Source organism: Eschscholzia californica, unplaced genomic scaffold (genome assembly GCF_041429995.1).
Source record: "Eschscholzia californica isolate CP2 unplaced genomic scaffold, dmEscCali1.0.p SCAF_1, whole genome shotgun sequence".
NCBI lineage: Eukaryota > Viridiplantae > Streptophyta > Magnoliopsida > Ranunculales > Papaveraceae > Eschscholzia > Eschscholzia californica.
The window spans coordinates 9,881,874-9,896,383 of record NW_028238198.1 but is presented as its reverse complement, the minus strand read 5'-3'; the positions used below and the strand labels follow the sequence as shown (position 1 = coordinate 9,896,383).

General features: G+C 37.4%; 1 protein-coding gene, 1 long non-coding RNA gene, 1 other non-coding gene and 2 pseudogenes across 10 annotated transcripts in view; 2 read left to right on the top strand and 3 right to left on the bottom strand.

Annotated features, from left to right (window-relative positions):
- Positions 1–8,153, bottom strand: part of LOC147563967 (disease resistance protein RPS5-like) — a 34,488-nt gene extending 26,335 nt beyond the window's left edge. Inside the window, exons 1-3 of one of the 3 annotated variants that reach the window (XM_086642412.1) lie at positions 5,987–8,018; positions 5,130–5,918; positions 4,243–4,296 (exon numbers count right to left, since the gene is read on the bottom strand). In XM_086642412.1, coding sequence (XP_086498538.1) covers positions 5,911–5,918; positions 5,987–8,018 — 2,040 coding nt within the window. In that variant the 3' untranslated portion in view covers positions 4,243–4,296; positions 5,130–5,910. Of the gene's footprint in view, positions 1–4,242; positions 4,297–5,129 lie in introns of those variants that run through there. The other 2 variants (XM_086642400.1, XM_086642406.1) reach the window with 2 other exon arrangements.
- LOC147563958 (mediator of RNA polymerase II transcription subunit 32 pseudogene) overlaps positions 1–14,510 on the bottom strand; it is a 95,573-nt pseudogene that overhangs the window by 10,610 nt on the left and 70,453 nt on the right. The window lies entirely within an intron of this gene.
- LOC147563968 (uncharacterized) lies at positions 1,066–3,843 on the top strand. The gene is made up of 2 exons (XR_015225865.1): positions 1,066–1,892; positions 2,839–3,843. It is a non-coding gene; the product is annotated as an uncharacterized LOC147563968 (long non-coding RNA).
- LOC147563966 (pentatricopeptide repeat-containing protein At5g66520 pseudogene) lies at positions 8,409–10,218 on the bottom strand (annotated as a pseudogene). The gene has a single exon (XR_015225848.1). The product of XR_015225848.1 is annotated as a pentatricopeptide repeat-containing protein At5g66520 pseudogene (transcript).
- Positions 13,705–13,778, top strand: TRNAT-AGU (transfer RNA threonine (anticodon AGU)). The gene has a single exon. It is a non-coding gene; the product is annotated as a tRNA-Thr (tRNA).

Genomic DNA, 14,510 nt, shown 5'->3' with positions numbered 1-14,510 from the left:
ATGGGAAAAAAGAAAAAAAAAACTCTCTGTCTAATAGTTCTGTTCCTTTACGTTTTAGGTATTCCTGTCGGTTTAGAAAGAAAGAATTTTAGGGCAAGAATGATTAAACCCAATTCATCTCTCTGTTAGTTTTGAGGTAATTTCTGAATTGTTTTTAGGGCAAGAATGATTATGTAATTTCTAAATTGTTTTTAGGGCAAGAATGATTAATTCGTTTATGTAGTTTATGTAATTTCTAAATTGAAATCTCTCTCTCTAAGATTCGTTTAGGGCAAGTTCTACTTAAATTTCAATTCAGATTTGAATTGATAGCAATGGTTTAATAGCAATGGTAATTTGGGGAAATAAGAGGAGTTCTACTTAAATTTCAACTGGAGTTCTTCACTCTTTCTTCATTGAACTTCAATTCTACTCAGGTCTCTGGTGAGTACTCAAACCTATCTTCAAATTATTTTTCTTCTTATTCTTTTTTGACATACAAATTACATACGGACAATAACACATGATGCTTCTTTGCAAAATAAAGAATAAATCGGATATCCCAGACTATACAAATAAAGAAAATCCCAGACTATAGTATTAGTTGTGTAGCCCAATCTTTCTACCAGGTACAGTACATTTGAATAATAAGAATCGTTCTTCACCTAACTTAAAAGTATTTAAATGATCCAGTGTGATAGCATATATTAGCAATGGGCCAACACTTTCAATATCTGTTATCTCCAAGCATTGTTGTCTTGCTCTCTCTAATACTTTAGAATTCAGGTCTTTTTTTCGTATACATACTTTATTTGTACTAAGAACTAAAAGAGAATTAGGATCCTTACAAATAATACACTATTACATACTTTAGATGCTCCAATGTCATGTTTCCGGATACATACTTTAGAATTCATATTTTAGAATTCAAGTCTTTTTTTATATACATACTTTATTTGTTGTTGACATGAAGTATTAGATTCTTAAGTAGGTATTAGACCCTTTTGGTTCATTTGGATTGTGTATTTGTTTGCAAGTGATTCATTTTTTATTAGGTATTTGTTTATTCGGATTTTTTTTTTCCAGTTGATGTAACATGTTGATTGGTATGTTCTATATATATACAAAAAAATGAGCTTTTTAGGCGTTCGATGAAATGCCTATGAAAACAGTGATTAATTGTGATATACATATTGATTGGTATTTTCTATATCATCACCAAAAACTCCATCAAAGGAACTACCTATTCGAGCTCTGAATCCGTACTTGGGGAGGTGGACAATTAGGGCAAGGGTAACAAGCAACAGTCCTCTCAGATCATTCACAAATGGAAGGGGTCTTGGAAAAGTGTTTTCGAGTCCTTGATTGTGAAGCCAGCGAAATACGTAATACTGGTTTCAACACTCAAGCTGATAAATTCTACAATGACATTCTGGCTGGAAAGATATATATTATTTCTAATGGTGTTTTGAAACCAGCATCCACGAGCTTCAATCACCTGAAAACCGAATATGAGATTTTTCTAGACAGGGCTCTTAACATTCAGCTGTCCAGGGATGATGATAATTCAATCCCAATGCAATTATTCCATTTTCTTCCAATTAGTGATATTGAAAGCATGCAAACAAACTCTTTCGTGGATATCATCGGTGTTGTTCATCGATAAATCTCGTTGTGCCAATAACGAAAAAAGACGGAACTAGAACACATAAAAGGACTCTACAACTGAAAGACAAGTCTGAACGAAGTGTGGAATTGTCCCTATGGGGAAGCTTCTGCAATATTGAAGGACAAAAGGCTTTTGTGGTTGTTGGTCGAATAATACTAATGGCTCTTTATGATGTTTAGTCAATTTCACTTCATTTACAATTACAATCTCCCAACTCCAGGTTGTGTCCTCTTGCTCCACAGAGGTGAGTGAAATTTCTACAATATCAGTTCTCTCCTGTTTACTAACTTATTATGCCCTTTTTCATGCATATTAGTCCGACGTGTTTATGAATGTCAGTACAATACAAGTTTTCATACCTATTTCTTATATATTTACAAATCCAAATTGTAGCTAACATTACCAGATGCTGCTATCGTAGCCCCTTGAATTGCTCTCACTATTGTTAGAAATCTGTCCAGAATAGTAATAATTTTATAATCTGTCTTGAATGTCTCGAATTAGTTGAGATGTTGTAGCGGATTTAATTGATCATGTCGTAGTCATGGCTTTCGGGCAGAGCCGGAGTAGCAAATTTCACATCTTAATACATCAAAATCTATTGGTTATTAATATATCTTTATAATCTATGTTGTGGGTGATAAATTTGCACTTTCTTCATGCTTATGTTTTCAGTATACTACTGTTGAATTTATTGTTTCCAATTTCATGAAATTGGCTTCAATGTTACGGCTAAGACTGAAATACCAACCTAAACCCAGATGAGAGTAGTTTTTTTATCAACTAAATACAGAGAGACAAACTCAAATGCTTATTCAAGCAAATGAAATCAAGTAGAGAAGATGTACATATTTGAATTAGAACTAATAGGGAAGGCAAATAGTTAACCAACAAACTGTGGTTGAGAGATAATCAAATGCAAAATTGATCATGATTTTATTTCAGGTTTTACAATTAGTTCAGTGAGATGGGCCTGATGCGAAGTCTGAAATCAGAGAAGATTGCATAAAAATTTGGTACTCGAAGCAGAAAGTATTATAAACCCTTACGAATATATAGAACCTCGAACTTATCTATATCTATCTACCTGGCCACTCTTATTATACATAATAACCAAGTTTTGAAATCTTATTGGCTTTTGTGTAGTATATGAATTAAATCCCTTTCATTTGCCTCACCAAAAACTGCAGGCATATTATCTCAGATAAATAAAGTTCCATTGATGGCGCAGTGGCAACATTCCATCATGGAATAAAGTACGACATATCAAAATCTACAAAATTCAAAGATTCTACAATAGAAAGATCAACACTCATCCGAGAAAGAACTGGTTCAACATGGACATAGTGCTGACAGCCAACAACAACATCAAGGTAATAGCTCACTGGAACACAACCAATTGCATTTACAACAGAACCAGTCTCAGGATGATCAGCTACAACGCCAGGCAGAACAAGATGCAGCTCGTTTCCAGAAAAATGTTGCCCAGATATCTGAACAAAATATTGTAAATAACCCTGTACAGAGTAGAATGCACCTTCCCCATAGCCAGCTTCCATATCAAAAACTGCAGAACATGAGTAATCAACAAGCATCACCACATATACATGGACCAATATCTGTTTCTAAACAAGCAAATAACTCGCTCATTCGGAATGAATAGGTCCGCTTTGTGATGTTACTGCATCTGCCAACAATATTACCTCACCTTAAAAAAGATAAGGCCATGCAGGCTGCATCTAACAACTCTTTTTTCTAGATTGAGGGTGGGTTTCTAGACATAGGTTCTTCTAGGAACATAGGTCATATAAACATAGGTCATGAAGAAAAATAAATGAAGGGTGAAAAGCTTCTTTCTGAGTTTTGGTAACCCTTTTCTCTGCCGACATGTTTCTCAACTTTTGTTGCAGATTAAGAGGAGCCAACATAACCTATGAATCCTGCTATAATTATTCTTCGCGTGGGTGCTGGTGAACACGGTGTATCGCCCCTAAGAACTGCAGAGTTGTGTTAATGGATTATCCAGTTAAGATTTTGGCTTCTACGAGAAATGCAAGTGTGTTTTTTTAGGATATCATGTTTAAAAGTGTTACAAAAAGAAAACAACCATCTGTTCTTGGATATTAAAAAGTTATGCAAGAGAAATGAAATTGTATTTATCTTTTAATTTTCTTAATCAACCTATACTTGCACCATGTTTTATGTACCACATTTTTTTTTACTCAATTTCAATTTATATGCTCTTTCTTAATATTCAAAAAGTTTGTTTATGATAATTTGATGTTCAACTTGATTTCACCAACAATTTTGTTAAATGTAATTGATAGAACTGTCCGTGCCCTAGGGTACGGGCTATACCCTAGTTTATTTTAAAGTCTGAAACGAGTGGGTCTTTATTCTGCCGATTCTGACGTTAGGCTAATTTCGTTAAGAATTTCGATTTTAAAAAACAAACATCTGAGACGTCGTGCTGAAATCAGTTTTGCTCGAATACCATGTGAAAACTTAAAGTGAGAGAGAGAGAGAGAGACAAGGATGAAAGACGAGAGGTCTGCTGGTAGAGAGATGGATAAGCGAGAGTCAAAGAAGAGATATAGTGAGTAAGTACGATAATATTTTCTCTATATATTTGAATCAAGGGTTCATATGTATATGGGAGATTTTAAAAGGCCTCCCCGTTTTTGTTAAAAGGCCTCCCCATGATTTCGTTGACTTAGTAAAAACCCTTTGACTTAGCTTGGTTAAAGTGCCCCCCTCTTTGAATGGGTGAAAAAAACCCCCTTTAAAGGTGTATTTCACCCACATTTTCTCTCCTCCATCTCATTTTCTCTCTCTGCCACATCATCATCTTCTCCGGTAGGTCGCCGGCCGGCCAAACTTCCGGCCGGCGACCTTCAAATTTTTTTTTTTTTTTTTTTATTCTCTCTCTCCAAAATTTTTTTTTTTTTTTTTTTTTAACTCTCTCTCTCTCTATAGATCTAGAGAGAGAGAGTGCAGCCATTGAAGGTCTGCGAACAGACCTTCAATGGATCTGTTCGCAGACCTTCAAAGGGTCTGCGAACAGACCCTTTGAAGGTCTGTTCGCAGACCTCTAATGGGTCTGCGAGCAGATCTGGATCTGCTCTCTCTCTAGATCTAGATCTCTAGAGAGAGAGAGAGTTAAAAAAAAAAAAAAAATATAATTTTGGAGAGAGAGAGAGAAGAGAGAGAATAAAAAAAAAAAAAAAAATTTGAAGGTCGCCGGCCGGAAGTTTGGCCGGCCGGCGACCTACCGGAGAAGATGATGATGTGGCGTGGTCAACATCTCTGGTCTTGGGTTAAGTTTGACCTAACGGCGTTAACTTTGCCGTTAGGTCAAATATTGATGAAGGAGGTGCTCTTTTGTAAAGGGAGCCCTATAACCAAATGAGTTATAATGAGGGGCGCTTTTAGCGGGGAGGCCTTTTAACAAAAACGGGGGGGCCTTTTAAAATTTCCCTATGTATATATATAGCATTCGATGAGATAAGTAATGGAAAAGATACATGAAACATAAATCTAAGTTAAGTTGTTTGACTTGGTTTTTTGGCCTATTGGGTACATGACCGGGTCTGCAACCGGGTATTGGATCCGACCATGTGGATCGGATATAAAAGACACAACTCCGGTCTCGGGTTCGTGCTAACAAGGCAAAACCAGCTGCATATTATCCCCCACTAACTTTGGTAACAAAGTGAAAGTGGGCTTTGGGGGTGTCATCGTCCCATTCTAAACTGTCCCACCATTCATTCTCCCCATAAATAACTAATGAAGTATTATTTTTGTTACTGTTGTTGTGGAGTGGTAGCTTCTTCAATTTAGGACAGCTTGTTATGCCTATCCATTCCAAATCGGGGAAAGCCAAACTATTTGAACATATGCTCCTTAAGTTCGGTAGATCAGACAATTGTAGACGTGTCAGATTTGAAAACATATTTAACTTTGTATGGTCGTCCACTAGAAACCCATCAGAAATTATTTCTTCTAATTCATCCATGCCCATTAAATCAAGGATTTTAAGGTCATGAGCATAAGTAAGCCATGTAAGGTTCTTTATGGATTCACACCCAGAAATTTCCACACTTTGGAGGTTCCAAAGAAACAACTGCTCTTCTTGAAGTGGATCAGCTGGCAAATCCCACACAATCTCTAACTCTGGTAACCATGTGAGAATTAGACTCTCCAAGGTTTCCATCCCCCAAGGGCTGATTCTCAACTCTTTCAACTCAGAACAATCATATAAGTCAAGTTTCTGTAAATTCTTTAAGTTAGAAAGACTTAAAGATGGTGAAGATTTTGACAATGAGACAGAGGCGATACCTTCACAGTTTGTGATAGATAGCCTTCTGGTGATGAGTTGAAATTTGGAGCTGCTTACCAACTTTTGAAGAGCTACAAGATTGCCTATTATGATCCCAAGATCATTCAAATGTTCCAAGCTTTCCAATTCCATTAGACTTGCACAACCCTCCATTTCCCAGTCCTTGAAGTTAGTATCAGAACCATGCATGTCCAACACTCGCAATTGTGCAAGACAAGGTATCACCCCGCTAGGTAATTTAGTGCTAAGTGTCGCCAAACGTAAGAACCTCAACTTCGACAAAGACTTTAACTGGTTTGGAAGGAAATTCAAACTTGTAAGGCATAGATCGAGGTATCGTAATTCAGAAAGTTGAAAAATATTTGCTGAAAACGTAGAATATCTATCTATGCTTAGAACTCTAAGTTTAGGCATATTGTCACAAGCCAGACTACTCCATGCAAAGTTTAATGTATACTCATGTAAAATTATCAAAGTTGTCAGATTAGAGCAATTTGTTGAAGGATTAATAATATGACGAGAATCATTCATCACTGATATCTTTTCAGCCTTCTCCCATTCATCGGGTTTAGGTTCTAAACCAACGTCGGTCAAATATTTTCCCTTGTTTCTCCCATAATCAGAGACTATCCAAATTGCCAAATCTCGAACTATATCATGCATTTTAACACTCTCGAGATCTGAGGAGCTATAGGTCTCCAACAAAGACACATTCATGAGATTTCCAATGATGTCACGACCTTGGTCACGAGCATCGTCTATGTTCTCAAAATCATCTATGAATTCTTCGGCTATCCAATAGTCTATAAGTTTTTCTCTCTTAAGACCATCATAATCGTTAGGAAACAATGAACAATATAGGAAGCAAGATTTGGTTTTATCGTTCCGTAAATTGTCATAGCTAAACTTTAGAATTTGTAAAACTTGATCATCCATACCTTCAAACTCGGAGGCTGACTTTTGTAATACTTTTATTGCGCGTCTCCAATCACGCACCTCCTTCTTGCTAGCCATAGTTCGACCAATAGTGTTGAGTGCTAGAGGTAAACCACAACATTCTTTTGCAACAACTTTCGCAAGCTCAGGTATTTGTCGGTGACCATTTATCACTTCGCTTCCTACTTTCTCTTGGAACAGACTCCAAGCTTCGCTCTCGTTTAAGCAATCTACTTTTATCTTTCTATGGGCTTCCATTTGCCCGCAAACATCCACAGATCTAGTAGTGAAAACCACCATAGACTTGTTGATTTCATTAGTAGAGTCACGAGAGGAAACTCCTATACTTCGTAAATCAATTCGTTGCCAGATATCATCCAAAAACAACACAAATTTCTTCTTTTTCAACGCCGTGAATATTTCGTTAGCTGTTGTCTCTAAATCTGATTTGTCTGACAGAGACAAATTAAGTGAATCTGCGATTTTTTTCCGGACGTTTTGTAAGTTCATATCTTTAGAAACCACAACCCAAATCGCCAAATGAAAGCCATCTTTCCTTTTGGATAATTCATTGTTGAGATTCCTCAGTAGTGTAGTCTTCCCAACTCCACCCATCCCATATATACCTAGAATCCTCAAGCTTTTGACTTGATCATCTTCATTAACAAACTTCAACAACTCTTCAAGCTTTGGTTCCATACCGACAACCCCAGCTGCTGTTGGTATCTCTTGAATCGGTTCTTGTAGACATCTTTCAGCAACAACTTTAAATTCTCCTTCCTTAATCAATTCCCTCACTGTTGTTAACTTTTCAATCACTGAGTTGCTAAGTATGAGTGTTTGAGTAAATATTGTTTGTTCTAAAATTTCATTAACTTGTTTCTTTATAGCTTCAACCCTTTCGAGCCAACACTTAACTTCATTAGTGCATGACATCGGTTTTGCTAAGTCTGACTCGGCAAGACGGATCTTGTGCATGACATCGTCTCTTTTACACTCCAATTGACGAATTGTAGATCTCAAAGAATTGACGTTTCTTTTGAGGTTGAGGAAGTTGGTAATGTGAGGAGAACAATAACCCCATAGAGTAGTCATTTGATCAGATATTTGAGTTCCAAGTAATTGTAGAAATAGCTTGGTTTGTAAATTTGGTGATAGAAGTTGAAGTTGGTAAAGTAGGTCTTAATGAAGTAGGAATTTAAGCTGGGGAAAGATAGTTCAAAAGATAAAGTATTTGTGGAGAGAAATTCAAGTGGCCTTTGAGCAAATTATAGGGTTGGAGTAAAGACTAAGGGCCAGGCGGCTGGATAAGTCTCTGGGTCCATCGAGTTTGAAATTAGATGCAAACTGTCTGCTGGTGAAGGAATGGCCAAGTTGAAGTTGACGAGACATATGCTAACGGAGAACATCAGTTTTTTAACGCGCAATTAGGTTATTGTCAGTCCGTGCATTAACTCATAATTTTGAATTTGTATTCTGGACTCGTCACTGGGGAACTTCTCTATGCCCATTTAACAAGATATCCCAAACTATTACTAGAAAACAAAAGCAAAACAAGATATCTATAGTATATATTGAGACCTAGTTGCAACTTAATTTACAAATGATAAGGGTAAACAAAACACATCCAATTCAAAACATGAAAAGCAAAAGTTTGTGATCCCCAAAGATGCAGATAATACTTCACCACGATGACAATCCTCTCCATTGATGATGATTCTTTATCTTGGAAACTTTTGTCATTAAAACAACACTGCAAATAGAGTAGCTATAGAATCGAAGCCTCTCAAAGTTTGTCTTATCCATTTTCCAAACTCTTCGAAAAGTAGTGGTGGAGTTTGGAATGTAACTTGACGAAGGGACATTCCGTTGCAAAACCTGAGAGATCTTCAATCAAGCTACATCCAGGCACTTTCTTCACATTTTTATCCTCCATCTTCTTTCTCACCTTTGCCACATCTTCCCACCGATTAGCCGAAGCATACATGTTAGAAAGAAGAACATGAACACCACCATGATCGAGACTTCTACCCGCTAACCTCTCAACCATTTCTTTTCCCAATTCAACGTCCCCATGCATTCTACAAGCATTAAGCAATGCCCCTAACACGTAAGAATCAGGTTCCATCGACATTTCACTCACCAATTTCTTTGCCTCGTCAAGCATACCGGCTCGCCCCAATAAATCCACCATACACCCATAATGCTCAATCCTCGGTTCAATTCCGTAAACTTCATTCATGCTTTTGAAGAACCTCATCCCATCTTCTACAAGACCCATTCGACTACACGCACTTAAAACACATATAAATGTTACCTCATTCGGATTGACTCCATCTTCTCCCATCTTAATAAACAACTCAATTGCACTTTTACTCCTTCCATGATTTGCTAAACCAGAAATCATTGAAGTAAAAGCAAATACATCTCTCTCAGACATCTCATTGAATACCTGACTTGCTGTTTCAATACAACCACACTTTGCATACATATCGATAAGAGCAGTACCTAAAATCCTGTCCAATTGAATCTTGTTTCTGTCGACGTACGAATGAATCCATTTACCTTGATCAAGAGCACCAAGAAACCCACAAGCAGTAAGTGCTCCGCCAATTCCTGCGTGATTCGGTTTGATACCAGCAAGCTGCATCTCATTAAAAAGTTGTAAAGCTTCTTTGAACAACCCCACTTGTACATATCCAGTGATAATAGCACTCCAAGAAACAACATTTCTCTCAGGCATTTTATCAAACATCTCCCGGGCGATTTGTAACTGTCCTACTTTCACATACCCACTAACCATGGAAGTCCAAGAAATCACATCTCTGTTTGAACTAATATCAAACAATTTACGAGCATAATCAATACAATAACAATTAGAATACATATGGATCAACCCATCAGTGAAACCATCAGTGAGATCAGTACAAGCTCTAAGAACAAAAGAGAAGGTATAATTGTTGGGTAAGAGACCAGATTGAAGCATTTGTTTGTAGAGAGAGAATGCTTTAATGGGTTGGGTTCTCTCAGTAAAAGCTCTAATCATGGTGTTCCAAATGAAAGTAGAAGGATTGGGGAGATGACGGAAAAGATGGTGGGCATAATCGAGGTCCCCATGATCGGAAATAGCATAAGGGTCAGTTAGGGCTCCAGAGAGGATGAGATGTGATTGAATTTGTTTGATTTGTTTCATTGTTAGCCATGGTTGATCCAAGTGAGTGAGAGTTCTCTTGTTTGATTTCAAGTACTTGGCGAATGGGTGCAACATTAGCCGTTTTAGGTTTAACGGTCAAGATAGCATATCAAATTTACAAATTGGTTAATGGCTATAGAAATTAGAAAGAGCTAATTTCTATCTGGCCCACTAATGGATGACTAGTAGCCTCTAATCTTTTCTATTGCAAAGTTGACCTCCCATACTCATTGTTTCCATCCATCTAACGTTACGGATTATGTTGTTGGCGGTGTGGTGCCGAGTCCCCATCTCCGCCTTCGGTCGAATTCTCGAAGTCTTCGAATCTCCTTTTAGTTGAGCCTCCGACTGCATCTACTTCGGACCTCAAAAAGCTTGACGATTCAGCTTCCTTATCTCTTGTGGAGATACCTATCACGTTTTTACGTTATCTTCTCTTGACTTGCCTGCTTCCGCATCTTCTGTCTTTTAGCATTACTGATTCACCATCACTCGACTTTCTCACTAAAGGTAGTAAAGGACACGAGAATCCTACATGACTAGTTGGTATTAGGAATTTTCCTGCTTATCTTACCAACTAGTATGTCCTTTCTAGTTCAAGACGCCATCTTTCTTTATTCATTGATCGACTGATTCTAGTTTGACCATTTCAATCCTTCTCATAAGTTTTTTCTCACTTCGATTATCATAGCAGAAGAGCCAACTCTTTCAAAATCGCCTTTGAATTATCGGAATGGCGTGTTGTTATGGCCAAAGAAGTACCATATCTCGAACCTAATAATATGTGATCTCTGACTTCATTGCCTCATGGCAAGAAACCTATTGGTTGTAAATGAATTTACAAAATTAAGTACCGCTTTGATGGTTTAATCGAACGCCCTAAAAAATGACTCGCAGCCAAATGGTATACTGGTTTATAATATTTGGACGGGACCCTCGATCATGAGGTTCTCCTTTGGTTAGTTCTCTAACGCTTTCGGGGTTCACTGAATTTGATTGGGCTAGTCACCCGTCATTCCACTAGCGCCTACTTCAGAATGTTTGGTGCGGGCCTGATGTCTTTGAAGTCCAAGAAACAACCGAAAATTTCCAATCTTCAGCGGAGGCCGAACATCGTAACCTTGCTTTTATTATTGCAGAATTTCGTTTTCATGATTTCCATATTCCGTTTCAAGAATAAGTTGGTTTGCATATCGTTGTCAATCACGTTTTCCACGACCCCACAGAGCACATCAAACTTAATTGCCACTGTGTTCATGAGAAGAAGTACAAATAATTATACAAACATCCAACCAAATCTGTTGGGAAAAAAATCTTATGTGGAAAAAGTAAGCAACATCAGTTGAGCTTTCATGAAATCTACTAGCATTTCTGAAGAATTATTGAACTCTACCAACATTTTGATCCAACTCTTTCATTATACTGTATTTGATTACTACCAAATGCCATTCTACAAATAATTCTATAAGGAAGAGGTGATAATGTTTTGGGTTATTCCCCAAATAGCCGCCAACTTTGTGACCAGCTTCCAGCCTAGCCCTCTATATCAAAAATACCTAGATGGTCCCCTTTTACAGTTACCGTTGTAACTCCGTTTGACTAGTCATCACCTCTCTCTCCTCCATCTCATCCCCTCTCTCTGCCACCTCTTCTTCTCGCCACCTCATCGTCTTTACCGGCGAAAGTTGCCGGCCGGTCAAATTTTCGGTCGGCGACCTTCAAACATAAAAAATAAATAAATAAATAATTCTCCCTCTCTAAAAAAATTCCTCTCTCTCTCAACACTCCGGGGAAGGGTTTTCCTTCGCCAGAGTATTGAGAGGGGGAGAGGAGAGAGGAATTTTTTTTTATGTTCGAAGGTCACGGCCGGCGACCTTCCTCGGTGAAGACGATGACGTGGCGAGAAGATGAGGTGGCAGAGAGAGGTGATGAGATGGAGGAGAGAGAGGTGATGACTAGTTAACGGAATTATAACGGTAACTGAAAAAGGGGGGCATCTGGGTATTTTTGATTAAGTAGAGGGTTGTCAGGAAGTTGGACACAAAGTTGGGGGCTATTTGGGAAATAACCCCCATGTTTTACTAAGATCAACATCACTAGTGCTAGAACTAGAGATTGAATGGGCGGATCCACATGGAGACGAGCCAGGGGTGGAATTTGGTAGTTTTAGGCTTTAGGAAGAATATTAACAGTTTAACACCACCCTTGTGCAGCTGACATGGTACACCATTCACCCTCCGCCCATTTGGTCAAGCCATCAACTCCATTCACCAGCGGACCAGCCCTATGTGCTCTAATTTTTGGGTATTTGCTTTTCACCCCCATGTTTTATGAACAATCGCGCTTAGGTGCCCTTTTTCATCCTTTATTTTTTGACCAATTTTTTATATCCTCAGTCTTTTGTTAATTCAAGTTTCACTCTCTTTGTTAGGTTTAATGTACTTCCACCACCAAATTATTTGACTGTTTAATGTACTTCCACCACCGAAACCTCCGAAATAATTTATCGAAATAACGTCTTTACGATATCTCATGGGTATCAAATCGGAACACGTTACATAGTTACATACACAATATTTTACATAAGATAACAATTTCCAATATTAAGCAAAGAACAACATATAAAATTATCTATTTTTCTTGAAAATCTTTTAAAATCGATCACCATAACACCCTAATTTTCTGCTTTAACACATTTGTATGTTTTTATCTTTTCTATTTTTTTTGGAATCATACGTCATGAAACATTTGATTTAGATCATTTAGATACATGTGACAATAGTGATGCAAAAATAGACATTATTCACCATATATTGTCTTTGGATTATAGTATTGCGAGTGCATATGAGTTAGTAAAATTTTAGGCTAGCCAGGTTCGACTCCCAATTCTGGCTCCGCCAATGGATGGAATCAATCATATCTGAAACTTCTTGTGATCTTACCCAAAAGATTGAACTCTCCATTAACACTAAAAAGTTCAAACACACAAATCTTTCTTATCTCTCTCCGAAACTCACCATAAGGAGATAGGGTAACATCTAAGCCATGGAAGATCTATTACTAAAAGCTAGATAATTATGTGTAAATACTTGTTTTTGCAGTTTCAGATGTTGAGATTACTAGTGTGGGCATTTGACCTAATTGAAGAAGCATGATATGCCCATATTCTTGAGAGAGTTTCCATAGTGAATGATGAGGAGATTGACCTAGTTGTTGCAAATTAGCCATGAGTGGAAGCTTTGGTGGAGTAGGAGGAACTAGGAAGATTGAGTTGTTTTTTTGCCTTTACGACTAAGAAAAAACACATGAACGATAATAAGAGTAAGAAGTAAGAGGCAAAACAACGAATAAAATAATTTTAATAGAGAAGCGGCCTCTACCCTGAATTTCGTGGAACGTGAACAATGTCGTTATTAGCCCACATTTTGTCTTGTCAAACTTTATGATACTTTATGATAAATTTTACTACAAACATTTAATTCTTGACTTCCATGGACTAGCTTAGATTATGGATGGATTGTTTTCACCTAACCACAAGAACTTTGTTCTTAAGTTTTGATTTAGTAATTGGAGAATTCAAAACATCAAGCTTTCATAGCTCAGTTGGTTAGAGCACCCGTTTAGTAAGCGGGAGGTCATGTGTTCAACTCTCATTGAAAGCATTTTCTCATGATTCTTTTTTCTCTTTTTGTTCCAAAATCCTCTTACTTATCAAACTTTACCTTCGTTAATTGCTCAAACTAGAATAATAAGCTTGATTTCAGGAAGATAAGAGTAAATTGAAAGTTTCTTTCTATTTGTAAAAGTCAATCACCATTTTTGAAATTCAATACTCTTCTTCCTCCATTGTTTTCATTATCAAACACAAACAACACGACATTAGGAACAAAGGATGCCCTCTCAACAAAAGAAAAAAAGGAGCAACCGAGCAAAGGATGCCCTTATATGAACCGCACCAATATATGAGTAACCCGCCTTAAAATTACTAAATTTATTTTAGGCTTGCAATGTCTTTTGTGTAATTTTGTTTGTTTGGTGAAAAACCAGTACTATCTTTTAATTCCAATATCCAAGCTTCAAATTACATTGGCAAATTAATTTTGCTTACATAGGGTAAGGGTAGAAAGCAATCAGTCTATATCAAATCAGAAATGATACTCATCCCGGTTAATTTCCCGGCCCGAAACCCGGCCGGGTGAGTTGGCAAGCCAACTGGGCTTGCCATCATGACGTGGGGATGATTTAACTGGATATTTAATGGAATCTAAAAGTGGTCCCTCATATTATAATGTAATTACTGATAAGGACATTCATAAAAACCCTAGCTTCAACCCACTTGTCTTTCTCAAAAAATCACGACCAGACCTCTCCTTTCTCAAAACCTAGGGTTTCAT